The following is an 18,632-nucleotide window of genomic DNA, read 5'->3' as shown; positions in this document are numbered from 1 at the left end:
CCACCGGCATTGCTGAGGATGACTGGCTGAGGGATAACTCCGCTGCTGGAGGAAGAGGCTTCCCCAAAACCAAGCCCCGAGCTGCATTTCCAACCTGGGATGCCAAAAGACGAAAGGACACAAGGACAAAAGAGCCGCCGCAGAGCCCGGAGCCTGGGACAGCAGCGATTGTGCAACCGCCGTCAGTGCCGTTGTATAACATCAGTCCTCTGTTTTTATGAACTGCTCACAGCCAGACTCAAAAAGCAGCAGCCCAGAGGAAGGGTGGTGTCAACATTACCTTTCACTCACCCGAAAGAAGAGAAGGGGAGGGGGGAGGAGAATAAAAGGTTTGGTGTCGTTTCGGCTGCTGTGCTGCCAAGCGGAGGGGGGTCCGGTCACTGTGCCGGCTGAACCGCAGGGCCCCGCTCCAGCCTCTCCTGGCTGGCCAGCACTGCAAACCCGGCAGCCAAGCCAGCCTCCAAGCAGGAAACGAATTCATATGAGCTTGCTCCATTACTATGCTCTCACTAGCATGTAGCGCATCTTTGGTGGATTATTTTAACAGCAAAAGTCCCACACAGGAACACTCACTGGAGAGATCAGCTTCCAGCTTGGGTTAACCCAAGCGTTTTCTCCCCTCAAACCTCCTCCAGCGCCCACTCAACAGCTTCCCTCTGTGTAAAAATGTTTGCCCAAAACCACCTTGACATGCAGCTCAACAGCCCCATCTGGAAGCATCAAACTTCCCTGTCCAAAAAGGGCAGGAGCAGGGCATGGCAGAAGACACCCCTCCTGTCCTGCTTCTGCCCCACAGTGTGCACCGGCATCAACGGCCAGTGGTGTTGGGGATGGCATCCCCATCCCTGGAGGTGTTCAAGGCCAGGCTTGAATGGCCCCTGGACAGGGCTTTGAGCAACGTGGTCTAGTGAGAGGTGTCCCTGCCCATGGCAGGGCCTTGAAACTGGATGATCTTTAAGGTTCCTTCCAACCCAAACAATTCTACGATCAAAGCTGCGATCCAGAAATCCCACCCCAGTCTCTGGGATGCTGCCTGTTGTCAGGCCACAGACGTTCCACCTGGCCAGGAGTCTCCCTGGACAGCCCGAGTGAGCCCAGGGTAGAGAAGGTCGAGTTTTAACCATCCACAAAGCGTCAGCGTGTTTCAGCAAGAAGGACAAATTAACTGAACTTCCTGCATGCCAGGGGCCGCAGCGAGCCCTGCACAGAGCGGCTTCCCCGGGCATCAAAAGCCTGGCACGGCACCACACCGTCCACCCGGACGGGGAATTCTCTGCTTCAGCCTCAAATTAACCAGCGCCGCATTTCCCAATCCGACATGAAAAGCTACACGCCCTTCAGAGAGTCTCCTATCGCAGCCGGATCGCCAGCCCGCTCCTCCCCGCAGGCACCCTGCTCCCAAAGCCCTTTGATGTTGGCACCCTGGCCCCTCCTCGGCAGCCGGGCTGGCAGGGATGGATGTGGCCACCCAGTGTTTCTGGGGAGCAGGGCCGGCGGCCGGTTTCAGGGACACTGTGGCAAGGCGGGACAGGCAAGGCTCTGCTCAACAGCATGCCAAAACCGCAGCGGGGTCCAGCTTGGAGGATGGGGAACCGGCTCCAGCCACCCTTGCTGCCACCTCCATGGAGGCATCTGGTCAGGAGGGCTTTGCAAAAGTCCCCTTGGGAATGCTGAAATGCCACCCAACAGCAGGGAGCTGCTGGAGGGGCTGAACGGAGCAGACACCCAAACTGCACCAGAGTGTCCCTTTGGGCAGCCCCGGGAATTAACCCCCACCACCGCGTCTTCTTGGTGACGTACAGCAAAAGTCTCCTGGGGTGCACGTCTGCAGACACGCCTTCACCTAAGCAGCTTAAGAGAATAGCGTTGGCTGTCTGCTCTCAGGCTGCTTCAGTCCAAGTGGCAAGACAACAAACCGAGTGGCTCAGGTAGCGACTTCTTCAGTTGGAGACAGATCAGCAAGAGCAGCTTTGACTACCCAGAGACACGGGGAGCAGTAAGAAAATCACCCAGAGAAACAGTAGCAGGCCACCACCAGAAAAAGTGCGTAACACAGAACTACAGAAACCCCTCCTTTTGGGTCTCTGGAAGCAAACACAAATGTATTGCAAGAAACATAACGGTATTAAGGAAAAAAAAAAAATCGAGATGACTGTACCTGATCCTCCAAACTGAGTGCTCGCGAGGGTCGTGGGTCTGTTTTTTCCATTAGCCACTGGCAGGGGAAACATCTAGAAAAACAAGAAGATGAGAGAGAAGGGAAGAGAAAAGAGATTTCAGTATGTTAGTTTTACTGTGCTGCTGCAAAGGGGGTCAGATTGGGCAGGCGGGGGGGAGGAAAGGGGGAAGAGAAACACTTTACTGATGCAAAAAACTTTCCTTTCCTTGTGTCCCTGCTACATAGATCAGCTGCAGGAGGGACAGGACAGCAGCGCAGCTGTGTGCTAATATACACACACATTCCTACGTGCATAAACTTCTCCTGTGTACACAGCGCGTCTGGTTCCTTACGTGCAACTGAAAACCAGCCAAGAAGCATCATTGCTGTGGTCAAACCCAACAGTTTCTTCCCTAACTTATTCACCAAAGCCCAGACTAGAGAGTGCCCATGGAGAAAGGCCGACTCCATTCATTGAAAAGCTAGGAGGAAAACAATGGCGCCCAGCAAAGCTGGTTGTATCCCCCAACACCCCACCACCCGCAGCGGTCCGGGTCTCATCCCGCATCTCCCACAGGCACAGGCAAAGGTGGCAAAACCACACACTCCAGCGGTGCTGGACCTCAGCGCAAGACGGCTCACGGCAGCTCTCGGAGGGACGAACCCTCCAGCCTCGCGGAGCAGCACCGGGAGCTAACGCAGCCCTGGGGGCCGGCGGGAGAAGCTGCGCCAAGGGCAAAGGTATTTAACTCACTATTAGAAAGATTAACATTTTTTACAGCATCGGTCATTCTGGCTACTTGTTTGCAGCTTCAGTGTCACAACTAATCTCCTGCCAGGGAGCTTCCTCAAAAATACTGCATACCTCGTCAGCTAACCTGTATAAATATTTTTAATATAAGTTGGGAGGGTTTCAGAAGCTGTTATTTCAAAATTTATATGCACCTGCGTGCAGCAGAAAAGAAAACTAATTCTCCTCCACACAAATGGAGCTCCAGCCAATAAAACAACTGGTGGGAAAACGCTTAGTGAATTAACATTTTAATATCCTTTTACTACTCAACTCAAGATACTTTCACCACCAAGTCATTTGAATTTTTATTATTTTTAGCTTTGCAGTGTCTGAGTAACTCAAAAGTTTAATGCTTTGAAGATTAAACAATGTAATGGCACAAGAGCCTACAGAAATGCAGCGTTTCATGCCCTGACATAGCTGATGTCTGGCTGTGGTCAGAAACATTCCTTTGTACAAAACCGTCTGCCCAGCTTTGTTTTCACAAATGCTGGGGAGAAAAAAAAAAACACAGTTAAATGTGGTAGAGATGCAAAGAGAGCAGTTAAGAAACCAACTGCCATTCAAAAAAAGAACACAAATTCGGGATCATATGCATGTATGCACACACGCACATCATGTATATGTTATATATATGGATTTAAATAAAGGTGTAAACAGTTTAAGCATGCAGCCCGCGTGTGGACAACCACTCCCGCCGGCAGCCAGCCTGCAGACACCTGCCTTCGCCCCCGGCCATCACCCCGCTCTCCCGACACCCTCCTGGCACCGAGGGGACATTGCTGCCCGCTCCGGAGGGGCTCCAGGGGCACTGGGGGTGGGCTGGCAGCCCCCCCATCAAATACATCTTGTTTCCTCAGGAAGTGGAGCTAGAAAACAACAACAAACCCTGACGCCACCACAGCCTACCTTCCTCTGCGATGCTACAGGGTTTTCCTGCCTGCCCCCCCTCCCTTCCCCTTGCAGGGCAGTAGTGTTTTCTGCAAAAATGGCCAAAATTACTGAAAATGGAATTTATGTGGCTGATCCCGACTGGCCTGTGCTCACTCTCCCCTCTTTAGGCAGGGAAGAAGATCAAATGAAGTGGTTAGAAACCCCCTTTCCAAGTGGCAAGAGGCAGTTCTGCACGTGTGAGCTCTGGGGGGGATGGGATGCATGAACATAATGGTACCGAGCAAAAAGCAACCAAAAAAAAAAAAAGGGCAAAAAAAAAAAAAAAAGCACTGCTGGCTCTTTTTCATGAGCATTTCTGCTTCATACTTGCTGATGCTGAAAAACCCAAGGTCTGAGCAGCAAACACAAGTGGAGAAAATGAACAGCCTTGTTCCATTGTGCAACGAGCGCTTTCGACTTCTGCAAAAGAGGTGGGGTGTCCCCGTCGCCCCCACCACCGGCAATCCCCAGCACGCCCCCGCAGCCCTGGGGGATGCCCTCCCCACCACCGAGACTCAGAGACTGATGCAACACACCTCCCTGCTCTTCCTCCCCGAGGGATTATGGAATCCCAGACCCCCTTCTGCACCCAGGCAGGTGGGGATGCTAAAACAGGGTGATGCCGGAGAGAGGGGGGAACCCCGGGTTACCCCTCGCCTGGATACAGGCTCCAAACACACTCAGTGCTTACAAAGGAAGTGTTTTGGGGGTTTTTTGTGGTTTGTTTTTTTTTTTTTTTTCTTTCTTGCTGCCGGCTTGTTTTTCCATCGTGGTGTGGGCTGAAGGCACCCGGGTCCGCTGCCTCAAGGAGCCCGGCACAAGTCATACGTGAAGTGCCGTCTGCCTTTGCTGGTGTATGTCACTCACAGGCAAAGTTCACCCACCCACTGCAAATTTCCTTTCTGCTTTTAAATGTTGCTTTAAAAATAAACGGGGAGGGAGGAGATGAACCAGAGCTGGCACGCACTGGAGGGACCCGGGCAGCGAGAGGGGACCCAGGCATCAGCGGCTGAGGAACTGTAATTGGGTCATTACTGGGCCTTTGCTGGATTTGAATAATGTAGATTTAAACGGTTATGTAAAATCCCCCATCTTAAGTCACTGTATTTGGTTTCTCAAGTCCTGTCTCCAGCCTCCCCAACAGCTGACAACAACTCCTGCAAACCCTTGTAGCTCGATTTCCAGCCCTCCCCAAGAATTTATTCTCCCTCCATTTCTCCCAGGTTAAAAGACGCAAACCCAGCGCAGGGGAAGAACCAAACGCCTGCAAAGTTCTGGTTAAGAGAGCCCACACTCAACAGCGAACTCGCAAGCAAGAAAGGGAATTTGCCAGACACAAGTAACAATATCGAGCAGCATTTCATTTATTGTGTACTTCTACCAGTCCATCAGTGTTTTCAAATTAAATAGCTGTTTCCACTTCCTCTGCTCTTCCACCTTATGAACTGCAGGCTGAACCAACCTCAGGCCTGAGCTCAAACCCTGAAATCTATTTTGCAGCGTGGAAAGCATCCAGCTGTTAATTCGGGGAGAAGAGGGAATTCAACTCAATAAACATTGCCAGCAGGATATTTTAGACGTGTTCATTTAAGACAGACCTTCCTGACTACAGCCCCAAACGTACACTGTGGCGTAAAGTCAAACTTAACAACTGCTTCACTCTGAACAAAAGCGAGAGTTTTATCATGGAAGTGCAGGCGCTGCGCCTTGGCCAGAGCAGGGAATGGCTTCAGCATCCTCCGGCGTGGCAGGAGCGGCGGCGAGGGCAGGAGGAGCCTGCTTAAGCCCCGCTTGCTGGGCTTTCACCCCCAGTTCGATGGCTGGAGCCACCAGGGCTGGCACGCAGTCACTTGCAGAGAAATCAGAAGGCAGGTCCTATGTGACTGCTCAAGCCCCTGCCCACCCTGCAACGTCTCATCGAGCTGGAAACCCACCCTGACAACCAGCATCCCTGCAGCATATGGTTAATACTCTGCTAATAATCATGGCTGTTAACAGCATTTCACTTCTGCCAGGGACCCAGGCTGGCACGCAGCCGCCTGCCTCTATCAAGCTTGGCAGGCGCGCTCTGCGGCACGGACAGCCTCCCAACCCCGGCCCTATTCCTGCTGCTCCATCCCGGCTCTCCTGGTGCCGTGGGGAGTACCCCAGCCTGGCCAGGATACCTGCCTGCACAGATGAGATGCCACCCAGGATAACCACGGCGTGTACCGCCAAGCATCTCCCGACGGCAGCTCCTGCCGTACACAGCCCGTGCCCGTCAAAGCCCGGCAACCCCGGGCCAAGGGCTGACGCACCAAAACCCAAGGCGAATAAATAGGTAAAGCCGTCAAATTCAAATCTATAGGCAGGATGCTCTCTCAAAAGCTCTCCTCCGGATTTGCAAGCCTGTCCTGGACTACTGCCAGGGAGCGGTGGTGAAAGAAAGCTCACAAATTACCTGTACTTTGGGGCAATTATAAAAGGCAATTTGTTCAGAGGGAGAGGGAAGCACTCTGCCATGCACACCCCAAAGCAGCCATCAGAACACATCGCTGGGTGTTTGGCTCCCGCTCACTTGGATGCACGTTACAGATTCCTTTGATTTTTGCCCTTATTGGCCAATAACATCAGCAAAAAAGCTTTGGGCGAGCATTTTGCAGCTCAATAACTACCCCATGTCTTTATTTATTAAAGAAGGCATGAGTCTTTCTTTTCAGGACTGTAATCCCAATTTATAGCATCTCACAGAACCTGCCATTTACTGACCCCACGAACTCACGTCTGACTATGCAACCACATTAGGGCCAGATCTTAAAATTCACTCACTGCGCCGAGCTGGACCATGGACTGCTGGGGTTGAACATATTTTCCCTAGAAAAAAGGAATCAAAATACTGGTCTGAAGCAAATGCTTCCAGCTGCTCTGAATCTCTCTCTCTGGTCTTCCCTCCCATCTACTCTCCCAGAGAGGATTAGCGGACTGATGTTCCGCTCCTACTTATTCAAATATAAATATACTTAAAAAAGCAAGCTTTGTGGTCAAAAAGCCTGCATCCCAATGACACAGGGAGAGCAACCCATGGTGCAGCCCCTCCGCCAGACCCACGCTGTGCACAAGCAGCCCCCGATGCCAGGGTGAAGACCATCTACCAGCCAGGAAGCTTTCCACTTCAGCTACTCATCCTTCAGGAGAGATGTTCATCTTCCCCTTTTATGCAAACTTCGGAGAAGGGTGTGCGTGTGCGGAGATGAGGGTTTGTGACACAGATCTGGCTCGGATCCAGGCTGCGCCAGAGCCCATCGGCCAACTTATCCTGGAGGGAACGTCTTCGAGTCATTTGCTGGCAAATGACATCTGCAGGCCCCGATTCTGCAAAGCAGCCGCCCCCAGTGCCGCTGCCGAACGCAGGAGCCTTACACCAACACGTTCTGGCCGTTCCCAGGTTTACACCAGTGTAAGGGCATTGGAATTAAACCCAAATTCAACCGCTAGGTGTAGATTACTCTCCAAGGACAGAAAAATTTGTGTACAGAGGGAACGGGTCAGGACCCCTCCAGGGAATACAGCTCTGAGCATGCAAATGAGGATGGTTCGTTAAATTTGAAAATATGGTCTTGGGGTTTTTTTTTAGAGCTCTAAACTGTGAGTGGGATTTGATTTTTTTCCTATGGGGGACAAAAAGCAACAGTGGTTCCCCCGTCAGGGAACAGATTATGAGTTACCGACCCAAAACCCAGCACTCTGCAGTGCGGGAGATGGAAAGCTCCGGGGCTCCTGCCAACCCGCAGCACCTCCGAGGTGAGAGAGAGACAAATGACCACGCACTGCTCCCCGGCGAGCCCCGTGTTTGTACGCACACCATCACTGTGCTCCCTCTACCAACTGTAAAACATACTATTGTAAAAATACATTGCTGGCAATCTAACAGAACTGGCCTCCCAACAGAAGCATGAAACCGGGAGAACTGGGCCTTTCCTCCTACAGATGAATTGCTCTTCGGGGGACTGAGAGACCCCCGCACCGATCTGGAGCCCTGCTGGGACAGGTTCGAGCCCCAGCTGTATAAAAAGTGTTATTTCCCATTGCTAAACCTCAGCGCTCGGGTACAGAAGAGCGGCTGAGCCTCCGCACTTCCCCCAGGCACTAGGACAGTGGGTGCCGATGGCTCTGCCACCACTTTTCCCCCCCTTCACTCCCTTCTTCTTCAAGGGGCAGGAAGATCAGCCCAGCAGGGCTGTGGGCCGGGTGACCCAGGACAGCCCCGACACTCACAGAGTGGGTTTTTTTTTTTTTTTCTATCTTCGCAGCACGTTTGCTTATCTAAAGAGCAAGATGCACGCTCCAAGTGCCATGAGGGTGCAGTGTGCGACAGAGGAACCCAACAGAAAGTTATTTTCTTTTGAACACAAGCTCTCCCCTCCACAAGTCGCCAACAACAGCCTACGCTGCGCAGCACGTTGACGAGCCCAGACAGCAGCACGGACAGACGTGCTGGGGACTAACCCTCGCTCTGCTATGACTAGAAGGGACTTCTCCTCCCTCCGAGCGGCGCACACCCTTTGGGGGGAACTCTTAGGTCCCGTTTTCTTTGAAAATAAACAGCTCCTAAATGCAGCTAAAGGTTTCCAGGATACAGAAGAGCAGAGCGTGGGGAACACAAGTGGCCAACTCCTGCAAAAATAACGCGCTGGAGAGCTTGGACCCTTTTCAAACTGTGACAAAATAACCTGTGGGAGCAAAAGTTTAATAGCCTGGATCTGGGGAGAGGAAAAAAGCCTGGATCTGGGGAGAGGAAAAAAGCCTGATTAATCGGCTACTGAAGTTACATCTTCGCATGACTTCAGAAAGAGTCGCCCAGCCCATTTCACAGTGAGCATTTAAACAGAGAACACACAACTCCGTTATATTTCCCCAGAATTTCCCATCCGAAAAAAAAACCTAACCCACCTCTCTGCAAGGAAACAATATAGGTTTGAGGGAAGGGGGGGGGGGGGAGGAGAGGAGGGGCCGAGGCTTTGCTTTAACTTGAAAATAAACAAGTCGCAGCACATGTGCACGCACACAAACACGGCACATCTGAAACCCATCATGTCCAATTTACAGGCTCACATTTCCTCCCTTCTGCAGCTCCGAAACACAAGGAAAAGCCCCCGGGTCCCTGCAGCCCCCCCGGCGGCGCTGGCTTACCATGCTGAAGTCCAGCAGGTCACTGAGCTCTTTGTCTGTCCCAACTGCAGCCATTCTCTGCTGCTGCTGATTCATACTCCCACAGCCTCGGCAGTCCTGGAGAGAGCCAGGGGGAAGGGGAAAAAAAAAAAAAAAAATTAAAAAAAAAAGAGAGATTTTAATGACTAGAGCAAACTACCCACCCCATTGATGAATATTTTAAAAAGCCAGAGCGAGAGAGAAAGGGGCGAGAAAAAGAAAAATCCTTTGCGGCGTCTCCAGCATCCAACTCGCAAGCACAGTCGCACAGTCGGAGTCCTCACATCGCACCCCGAGGCAGGAACAAGCGCTCTATTGACCAGACACACTTGTATGTTAGTTTTTTGCTGCCAATTCCACTAGTTCAGGCCAATTCTGTTCCTGGCGTGTGGCGAATGAAGCAGAAAAAAAAAAAAGAAAAAAAAAAAAAAAGAGTCAACTCATTTATCAAAGGGTTCAGGCAAGTTATCACTCAGGCACTTGTCTGGCTCGGCTCGCCCCCTCTCCGTCCCCCACGCTCTCTCCCCGCAGGAGGCTCTCTTGTCCTTGCCTAGTTTTGTTTAAAAAAAGAAATTAAAAAAAAAAAAAGGTCTGATCATACGCCTCCCTCTTTCCTTTGGGTTGCCGAGCACCTGCAGCTGCTTTTTTCAAGGGGTTGAATTTGGGGATGCCCAGCCAGGCCGGTGAGAACTGAACCTCTCCCCTCCGACTGGAAAAAAAAAAAAAAAAAAAAAGAAAATTTTGTTTTCGGAGGGTTTTGCAAAAATAAAGCCCTCCAGGCAATCTTGCAAGATAGGTAAATATTATTCTTCCTAATTTTACAGATTATTTTTTTTAAAGGGAGATTGATCTTTTTGGCCAGCTCACTATGATAGAAAAATATTTCTTTGGGAGGGAGGAAGAGAGGCCTGGGATGAGATAAAAGATTCCTTTTTTGGGGCTTTTTTTTTTTTTTTTAGGAACTCATTCATGGTTACAAAGGGCAGCTGGCCAATAAATTTAACTCATTAATCATAAGGTTAAAAAAAAGAAAGAAAGAAAAAAGAAAACTCCATGCTATCTAAAGTGTTTGTAGGCTGTGCCGACTCAACCACCACATCTCAATGAAGTTTTTTTAAAAAAGAAAAAAAATAACACAACATTAAAATCTGCCCAGCATGTAAAAACCCTTCGCCACTATACAAAACAGCATGGGGATTTTTTTTTTTTTAAATTTTTATTCCCCCCCCCCTTTTCTTTAAAAAGCCTTTTCTTTAAGTGTCATCGCTGCATCTGGTCAGGATTTTTATTTTTTTTAAAGCAACTTTCCCAACCTACTGCCTCGACTCCGGTGGGGCCGAGCTCGTCCCTGTTATACGCCGGAGAGACCCCCGGCTAAGGGGGAGATTCGGCCCCCCCGGACCCCCAGAAACGCCGCAGCCCCCCGAAACCCAGCACCCCCCAAGACGGCGGACACCTTCACCAATACACCCCCAAATTCACTCCGGGCTTTTAATTTTTACCCCCCCGCCCCCGCTCCTATTTTTGGCCGGTCCGGGTTTATTCGTCCCCCTCCCCCCCCTCCCCGGCACAAAGGCCGGGCACAACTCGCCCCATCGGGCCAGGCCGGGCCCGCCGGTGCCGGGCTAACGCGCAGCAGATGTCCGCCTCTCCCCCCGTCCCGCTCGGGTTTCCTCCGCCGCTGCAGCCACCTTCTCCGGGACAAAGGCTGGGGGCCGCCCCCGGGGCTGCTCCGGCTCCCGGTGCGGCCTGGCCAGCCCGGGACCAGGCCTCGCTCGCCCGGGGGTCCCGCAAACGGTCTGCCCCCCGCCCTGCAGCGCGGGGCAGACGGCGGAGGGGGCTGCAGCCCCCCGCTCCCGGTCCCCTGGAGCCGCGGTCACCGCGGGCCTCCCCCCCACCCTGAGAGGGGCGGGAGGCGGCCGAACACACGTCCCGTCCCCGCCTCCCCCCGGTGTCCCCCAACTTCTGCAGCGCCCCGAACCGGGAAGGGGCGCCGGGGGAAGGGGGGGGGGACCGGGGGGTGCGTGCCCGGTTGAAGTTGGCGGCGGGACCGGGGCCGCCCCCCCCCCCGCGGCACACACACAGCCCCCGCCCGCCCCGGCAAACTTTACCGGGGACAATAGAACCGGGGGAGGGGAGAGGAAGAGCCTGAAGTCCCGCAGCGACACCGGGGCCGCGCACAGCCCCCGCCAGCCCCGGCGGCAGCACGTCCGTATTTTCTTATTTTCTTTCTTTTTATTATTTTTATTATTATTTATCATTTTTGTTTTACCTGTTCCGGGGCAGGCGCGCACCCCCCCTGCGTGCGCGGGGGAGGGGGAAGCGCATGAAGGTCCGGCGGGCGCGGAGGGGCCGGCAGCGGCGGGCGCGGGCGGGCGGCGGCCGCGGCGCCCAGGGCCGGCGGCGGCGGCGCCTATTGTTCTCGCGCCGCCGGCGGATACAATGCAGCCAAAGCGGGCGCGATCAGCCCCGCACCGGGCGGCGCGTGCGCCCCGGCGGCCCGCCCCGGCCCCTGCCCCGCCTCCCTTAACGCCGCCGCTGCCGCCGCCGCTCCGCCTCCTCCTCCCGCCGCCGCCGCCGCTGCTGCTGCTGCTGCTGCGCCCGCCCGCCCCGCGGCCTCCGCATGGTTCCCCCCGCGGCGGCGGCAGAGCCAGACGCGGCCCCCGCGCCCCCCCTCCCCGCTCCCCTCACGCCCCCGTCGCCTCACGCCACGCCCCTACGCGGCGCGGAGCCTCCCGCCGTATCCCTCCGCCGCTCGCACGGTGTTGCAGTAAACACTCCCCTCTCCCCACCCGCTCACGGCCCGTGCGGCCGCACATGCTGCAGCGGGACGAGTCCCGACGGCAGCGCGGGGGGCGGAAACCCTTCCCCCCCACCCCTTCCCACCGCCGAATTGGGAACTATGTTTCCTGGCGGAAGGGGACGTTGTTGCGATGCACAAGCGGGCGGGGCACAAGCCCGTGACGCCACCAGGAGCTCCTGGAGATGGACTGATAGGACCGAGGGGCGCCGTCCAACGGGAGGGCGCCGCCTTCCGAGTGACAGGCGGCACGGCCAACCAGAGCGCGCTGGGGCCCCGGCCCCGCCCGCCGAGCGCGGGGGGCGGGGCGCGGCAGGGGCCGGGAGGGGCGGACGCTGGTTCACGTCGCCGCCCGCAGCTTCCCCCTTACTTCGTCGACGGGCCCCCCGCCGCGCTCGGGCGGGCAGGGCTGTGGGCCCGCCCCGGGGCTGGAGGTCCTGCGACCGGCCGCAGCCCCCTCGGTGTTCCGCCGTGGGGCAACTTCGCCCGGGGGCAGCCCCACGCATGAGGGTGGAGGTGCCGAGCGGGACACACTGACCCCTCGGGGCACGCTCCGCGGGGCTGGGGCCGTCGGGTCCCCGCCATGGGGCCGGCGCGGGGGAGCGCTGCGAGGCCTGCCCGTCCTCCTGCCCGCAGCCTCAGCCGCTCCCGGCACCGCAGTGGGCGTTGTGATAAAGTCCGTGTTTTATAATATCCCGATCTTTACATGTTCCCGCCCGGTATCGCTTTGCCGGCGCTTAGAAGCCGGGCGGCGGGCGCTTTGTATCAAAGGTGCCGCCCGGCGAGGCCCGCACCCTCCGCACCGCGTCCTCTGCCCGCCCGGTTCCGCGGGGCGAGGGGGGCAGTTCCTCGGCGGGGACCCCGCGGGGGCCGGGCCCTTCTTCGGTGGCTTTTGAAAGTGTCACCTGGGCAGGAGGGAGCCGGGAGCGGGCGCTCTCCCGGCCGGGGCTGCAGCTCCTGCCCTGCCCCGCCGGCTCCAGAGCCCTCGGGCACCAAAACTGGTTTTCTTTACGCTTTGCCCGTCCCCCTTCTGCAGCCGGGGTCCCGGGACGGCTGTCACCTGCATCTTTGTGCCGTTTGGCTTGTTTTTTAAAAAAGAGGAAAGAAACAACCTGCATTTAAACGGGGTCAGTGACCAAATTCATCTCCTGGCAGGAGGGATGGATCTGCTAAAAAGATGGGGACAAGCCTGTTGTGACAGGACGAGGGGCAATGGCTTCAAGCTACAGGAGGGACGTTGAGGGGCTGCAGCGTGTCCAGAGACGGGCACCGGAGCTGGTGCGGGGTCTGGAGCACAAGTGCTGTGAGGAGCAGCTGAGGGAGCTGGGGGGGTTCAGCCTGGAGAAGAGGAGGCTGAGGGGAGACCTTCTTGCTCTCTGCAGCTCCCTGAAAGGAGGGGGCAGCCGGGGGGGGTCAGTCTCTTCACCCAAGGAACAGGCGATGGGACAAGAGGAAACGGCCTCCAGTTGCCCCAGGGGAGGTTTAGGATGGATATTAGGAAAAACTTCTTCCCCAAAAGGGTTGTCAAGCGCTGGACCAGGCTGCCCAGGGCAGTGGTGGAGTCGCCATCCCTGGAGGGATTGAAAAGCTGGGCAGACGTGGTGCTGAGGGACGTGGGTCAGTGGTGGGTTTGGCGGTGTTGGTTTGATGGTTGGACTTGGTCTGAAAGGTCCCTTCCAACCCAGACAGTTCAATGATTCCATGGTAAAAGAGGGAAGATGTAGACTAGATACAAGGAAGAAATTGTTTGCTGTGAGGGGGGTGAGCCCCTGGCCCAGGTTGCCCAGAGCAGCTGTGGCTGCCCCATCCCTGGAGGGGTTCAAGGCCAGGTTGGCCGGGGCTTGGAGCAACCTGGGCTGGTGGGAGGTGTCCCTGCCCAGGGCAGGGGGGATTGAAACCGGATGATCTTTAAGGCCCCTTTCAACCCAAACCAGTCTGTGATTCCCAGGGGTGAGAATGGCTCCCAGCCCCATTAGGCAAGGATGGGATGTATCTGGGGACGTGGTGCTGGTCCGAGGAGCATGAAGGGGGAACCGCCGGCCACCGCGCTGGCACACAGCCCTTCCAAGAGGAGAGCGCTCCCCCGGGAGGTAGGATCCAGCTGACCCAGGTGCATCCTGCGCCCATCCTGCCTGCGGTGCGAGCATCTCCCTCAGCCCTGCTGCATCCCCACGGGCAGCCCTGAGCACAGACCCCGGCTGGCTGCTGGGCTCAGGGTGGAAGGGTGTGCAGGGCACGGATGGGGCTGGCCTCTTCCTCCGCTCCCCCTCTGCCTTCCACTCTTGGGGATGACAAGGAGAAGATAAAACATTTCCCTAACACAATTATATTCTAATTTTGTGTGTGTGGCCATAATTTCCCTGTCAACAATTGTAATTAAACCTCTGAGCTTAGCTGTCCTGCCGCTGGTGGCTGTGCGAAGCTGCGTTTGTGATGGAGAGCCGTGGTGGGCAGGACTCGGCGTCAGCCCCCCCCCGGCATCCATGGCCGGGACAGGGCAGGGTGAAAGAGGTGGGGAGATTTTCCTGCTCTGAGCTGTTTTGGTCACCGTGTGTCTTTGCATTTGTTGAAAATAGAATTTGCCTTTGAAGGTTCCTCCTTCCTGGTGGCAGCAGTGGGGCAAGAAGCGTGTCCCCAGGCCTGCCCGTGGAGAACTGGGGGAGGCTTAAAACTCCTCCAGCATCATGGTTTTTTCTTGAAGTTGAGAAGTTCCCCCTTCCAGTTCACAGCGTGGCCCCCTCAGTTTCCTATTTTGGGCTATTTCGGCGTAGGGCAGGAGGAAGCAGAAGGGACGGAGGGGATACACAAAGGGGTACCACAGGGATGCTGTGCAGACATCTCCACCCAGGACACCAGAGGGGCTCCAGTGACATTCCCTGCCTGGGGACGCACTGGAGCCTTCAGGCTCAGGAGCAACCTTGATGTCCCCTGAGCACCTCGTGATGTGAGATACCGGCCCCCAGCCCCTTGCCCCCGCATAACGGCGTGAAACACAGCGGCGTTGCAGGGTCAAAACCTCGAGTTCTCCTTGTTTCCATGCCCTGAACCTTTGGGATGGGGATAGCAGTTTTCACCTTCTTCGCAACCGTTAGGGCTAATAATGCACAGTTAATAAATAAATAAAGGGACCTGAGGTGGTATCGTGGTCCTACGACACCAAGAGCTGGGGCGTAGACAAAAGACATTTCCCAATGACTCTTGCAATGCTCAGAGCTGGTGATACTGGGGGAAAATCCCTTGCGGGGCAGGCAGCAGCCAAAGAAGGGTGCGGAGAGCTTCCCTGTGGGCAGGTTATCCCCCGGGACACAGCTCCTGGCCTTGCTGGCAGGGGAAGAGCCCGTCCACGCAGTGCTCCTTCTCTGGAGGGACAGTGGCCGACCCCCAGCAAAGAGCCTCTGGCTCTACCGATGCCAGGTTTGCCATCGTCCCGCCAACTCCTGTGGAAATGAGTCCCTTGGCTGTTGGATATAACGCAGCTGATGTCCCTCAGCTTTGCTTCCAGGGCTGCTCGCTGTCCCCTTCCCAGGGTCCCTTCCCGTCCCCTGGCCCAGAGCTCCACCAGCTCCAGCCCTGGGTCCCCGCTGGCTGTGACACGGGGCAGGGCACCGACCGCCCTGCAAAGTGTGGGTGAGTTGATGTTTCTACAGGAATCGAACAAATCCCGCTGGAGCCAAGCCCAGGTTCATCACTTGCCTCCCCCCAACGCAGCGCTATGTTTGCAGCACCGCGTCAGGAGAAATAAAAAGCAATAAAACACCAATAAGTGACGATGCTGCCGGCAGCCGGAGGGGTGTCGCAGTGGTGGTGCCCTCGCCAGCCTGCACAGCGCCGGCTTTTCTGCTTCCCACTCCGGGGATTTCCCTGCATTAAAAGTTTTGCAGAGAAACAACATCCCGCTACAGCCCTTGACTGAGGTCCGGGGGCTCCGGCCAGCTCCAAGCTCCGGCCACCACGAGCTCCCTGCCCGGGGTCTTGCTCCCCACCTGCAAAACGGAGCCATCGCGGTGGTTGGCCACGGGGTGCAGCTCCTGGTGCGGCCGCCGCCTCCTCGCTGCTGAGGCCTGGGCAGGTTGTTACATGCAATAAGGCAGAAGTCAGCAGAAAGAGACCACAAGATCTGACAGCCGGCAGAGCCACGCGCCGTCTCTGCTGGAAGAGGAGCAGTTACTCTGGTTGGGTCTTTCTCGTTTATCTGCGGCCCCCATCTCTGTGCCTCAGTTTCCCCTCTGTGAGATGATGGCAGGGGCAAACCCTGCCCATGCAAGACCCTCAGAGATCTTTGCAGGTGCTGTTGGGGACACGGCAGTGATGTGTCACCCCCTGGGCAGGGGATCCCTGAACCTCGCAGCAGAAGCCTCCCTGAGCCGGGGGGTCCTGCCCGGTGTCCCCAGCTCTTCCCAGAGCCAAAACCCAGCTCAGCCGCTGGATTTCTGGCTGAGGAGGTGCAGGACCCACTGCTGTCTGCAGGGAAAGGGCTACTGGCGGTGATGAAAAGGCCGAAACCTGAAGGGGGATGGATGGAGACTTGCTCAAAGGCGGCTTTGGGGCAGGTTGTTCTGCCTCTGAGTCCCCAGCCTGGCCCGTCACTGTCCCCATGTCACCTCCCGGCAGTTCGGGAAAGGCTGGCTGCGGTCCTTGGCCAGGAGAGCTGGGGAGCGCTGGGCTGGTCCAGCCTCAGTATTGCGGCAATGCCTGGGGGGCGGGGGGGGCTGCAGCCCCGGTGGGGGCTGTGGGAGCCTCCCGCCCCCCTCTTACAAAACTGAAAACGAATGAAAGTTCAGGTCAGCGCTGGGCAACTGAACAGGCTTTAAAAAAAAAAAAAAAAAAAAAAAAGATACTGGAGCAAAATTCCCATTTCCCTGGAATTTCCTTCAAGCGGGGCTGTTTTTCCAGGACGTGGTGGGATTCCCTGGGTACGGTGCTGCTCGCTGGGATCTGCCCCCCGTTTGGGATGCAGACTCTATTAGTGACACTGCGTGACAGCCACCCGCGCCACGAGGGACCTGACGCCCAGCGCCAGAGGAGGTGGATGGGCCGGGGCCACCCAGCGAGGCCAGTGGCTGCACAAAGTCCCTGCGCAAAACCCCCCGACCCCTAAAAAACAAGGCAGGTCCCCCCGGCGTTGGGGACAGCGAGGGGCAGGACCGGGCGAGCATCCCCCACCTGGCGCTGAGGTCCGGGGGTCCCGTCCTGCCCCCCAGGCTCCCGCTTCATTCCAGTTTCATGGGGTGTAAAACAAACCGGGAGGTGCGGAGCTTTGTTCGTCACTGTCACCGTGGAGGATGCTCCCGCAGGTCCCCGGAGCCACCGAGACGTGGGCCAGCGTGCAGCTGGGCTGGGACCACCTCACTGGGAGCCCCGGGGCGAGGCGGGTGGTGGGAGCTCGGGGCTTCGCGCTGGATCCAGACGACTTTAAGGAGCAAGTTTGAGTTCATATTTGCATTTAGTCACAGTGTGAGTCAGACATTCCAGCCCCGGCTGCCGAAATGCCTCAGCTCTGACTTCTGATTTCCCACTGCAGCCTCGGGGTTGGGTTTTTCTTTCTTTTCTTTTTTTTTTTTTTTTTTTCCCCCTTTTCTCTTTCCCTTTCTCCTCCTTTTCTTCCCTTTGTCGCCTGTCCGTCCTGGCCAGCCCCCTTTCGAAGGCAGGTTGGGCTCCCGTGGGAGCGGAGCCGGCACCGGGCCCGGGGCAGCCGTGGTGCTGCGGGGGGGGGTGACGGGGCAGAGGGATGGTCATGGGCATCCCAGAGAGTTTATTTTTCCCCGTAGCAACGGGGAGCCGAGGGGGGCGTTAAACCCCACCAGCCAGTCCAGCCATGGAGGGGCTCGAGCCAGGAACCCCCCCACATCCCTCCAGCAATTGTGGGGGTGGTCGTGGGGGTGGCAGGGGCCCCGCTGAAGCCACTGGCAGCTTTTGGCTACCTCGACCATCGCAGCGAGGCCCCAGGACAGGCCAACACTTGGGGGGGAAGAGGGAGAGGAAACGGGTGAACCCCCACACGCACCCCCAGAAAAGCCCCCGGACCCTGCCCTCTGTGGGACAGAGGTTTATTTGTCTGCAGCAAAGTGCCAGTTCTCAATTTGTAGCGTTTGTAATTAAAAAAGACCTGGAGCTCAGAGAGCATGGACCAGGGAGCTGCCCCTCCCACCGTGTCCCCCCAACAGCTGCCCCTTGCTCTCCTCCTGCGGGCTCCCGGAGCCGGGGACCACGGGAGCACCCTGGGGGGTTGCCCAGCCCGGGGCTGGGGGCTGCTGGAACCCCCGAGCCGGGGGCTGGAGGAAGGAGATATGTGGAGTATTTGGACAGAAAGGCAGTTTTGTTTTTGGTTTCCTGAATGATGCATTCCACATGGCGTTGCATCACGCACAGCTGTTACATCACTTTAGCCAGGAAATTTAAAACAAGTGGCCTCGGCTGGAAATGGTGGTTTAGTTATTATTTACGGACAACAACAACAACAGGGTAGGAGAATAAAAGGCCTCAAAACTCATTTTTTTCTGTTTTTAAAACCTGCCCATCTCTCACATTACAGCGGCTTTGTCCCCAGCTCCCTCCCAGCCTGAGTGATGGCGCAGCAGCCGGGCTGCCACGGGGATGGGCTCTCGGTGATGGCAGGTTTAGGGCTTGGCTCGCGCTCTCCAGGACCCTTTGACATGCTGTCCCCCTCTCCTCCGAGGCTGTCACCTCCTTCCTGGACACCCTGCAGCACCCGCAGCAGATCTGGGCACCCCCCAGGTCATGGCTGCCCCGCAGGGGTCCTG

The 18,632-nt window shown here is 56.5% G+C and overlaps 1 protein-coding gene across 26 annotated transcripts in view; it reads right to left on the bottom strand.

The window, feature by feature from the left end:
• TCF3 (transcription factor 3) overlaps positions 1 to 11,573 on the bottom strand; it is an 81,119-nt gene extending 69,546 nt beyond the window's left edge. For 16 of the 26 annotated variants that reach the window (XR_012584516.1, XR_012584517.1, XR_012584518.1 and 13 more), the window contains exons 1-3: positions 11,344 to 11,573; positions 9,054 to 9,149; positions 2,159 to 2,231 (exon numbers count right to left, since the gene is read on the bottom strand). Coding sequence is in view for 21 of the 26 variants with exons in the window: in XM_074566157.1 (XP_074422258.1) it covers positions 2,159 to 2,231; positions 9,054 to 9,128 (148 nt within the window). In the remaining 5 variants the exon portion in view is untranslated. Of the gene's footprint in view, positions 1 to 2,158; positions 2,232 to 9,053; positions 9,465 to 11,343 lie in introns of those variants that run through there. The other 10 variants (XM_074566158.1, XM_074566161.1, XM_074566180.1 and 7 more) reach the window with 7 other exon arrangements.
• Positions 11,574 to 18,632: the final 7,059 nt, after the last annotated feature.

The sequence above is a fragment of the Larus michahellis genome, chromosome 23, assembly GCF_964199755.1.
Source record: "Larus michahellis chromosome 23, bLarMic1.1, whole genome shotgun sequence".
NCBI lineage: Eukaryota > Metazoa > Chordata > Aves > Charadriiformes > Laridae > Larus > Larus michahellis.
This window is presented reverse-complemented; position numbering and strand designations above follow the sequence as displayed.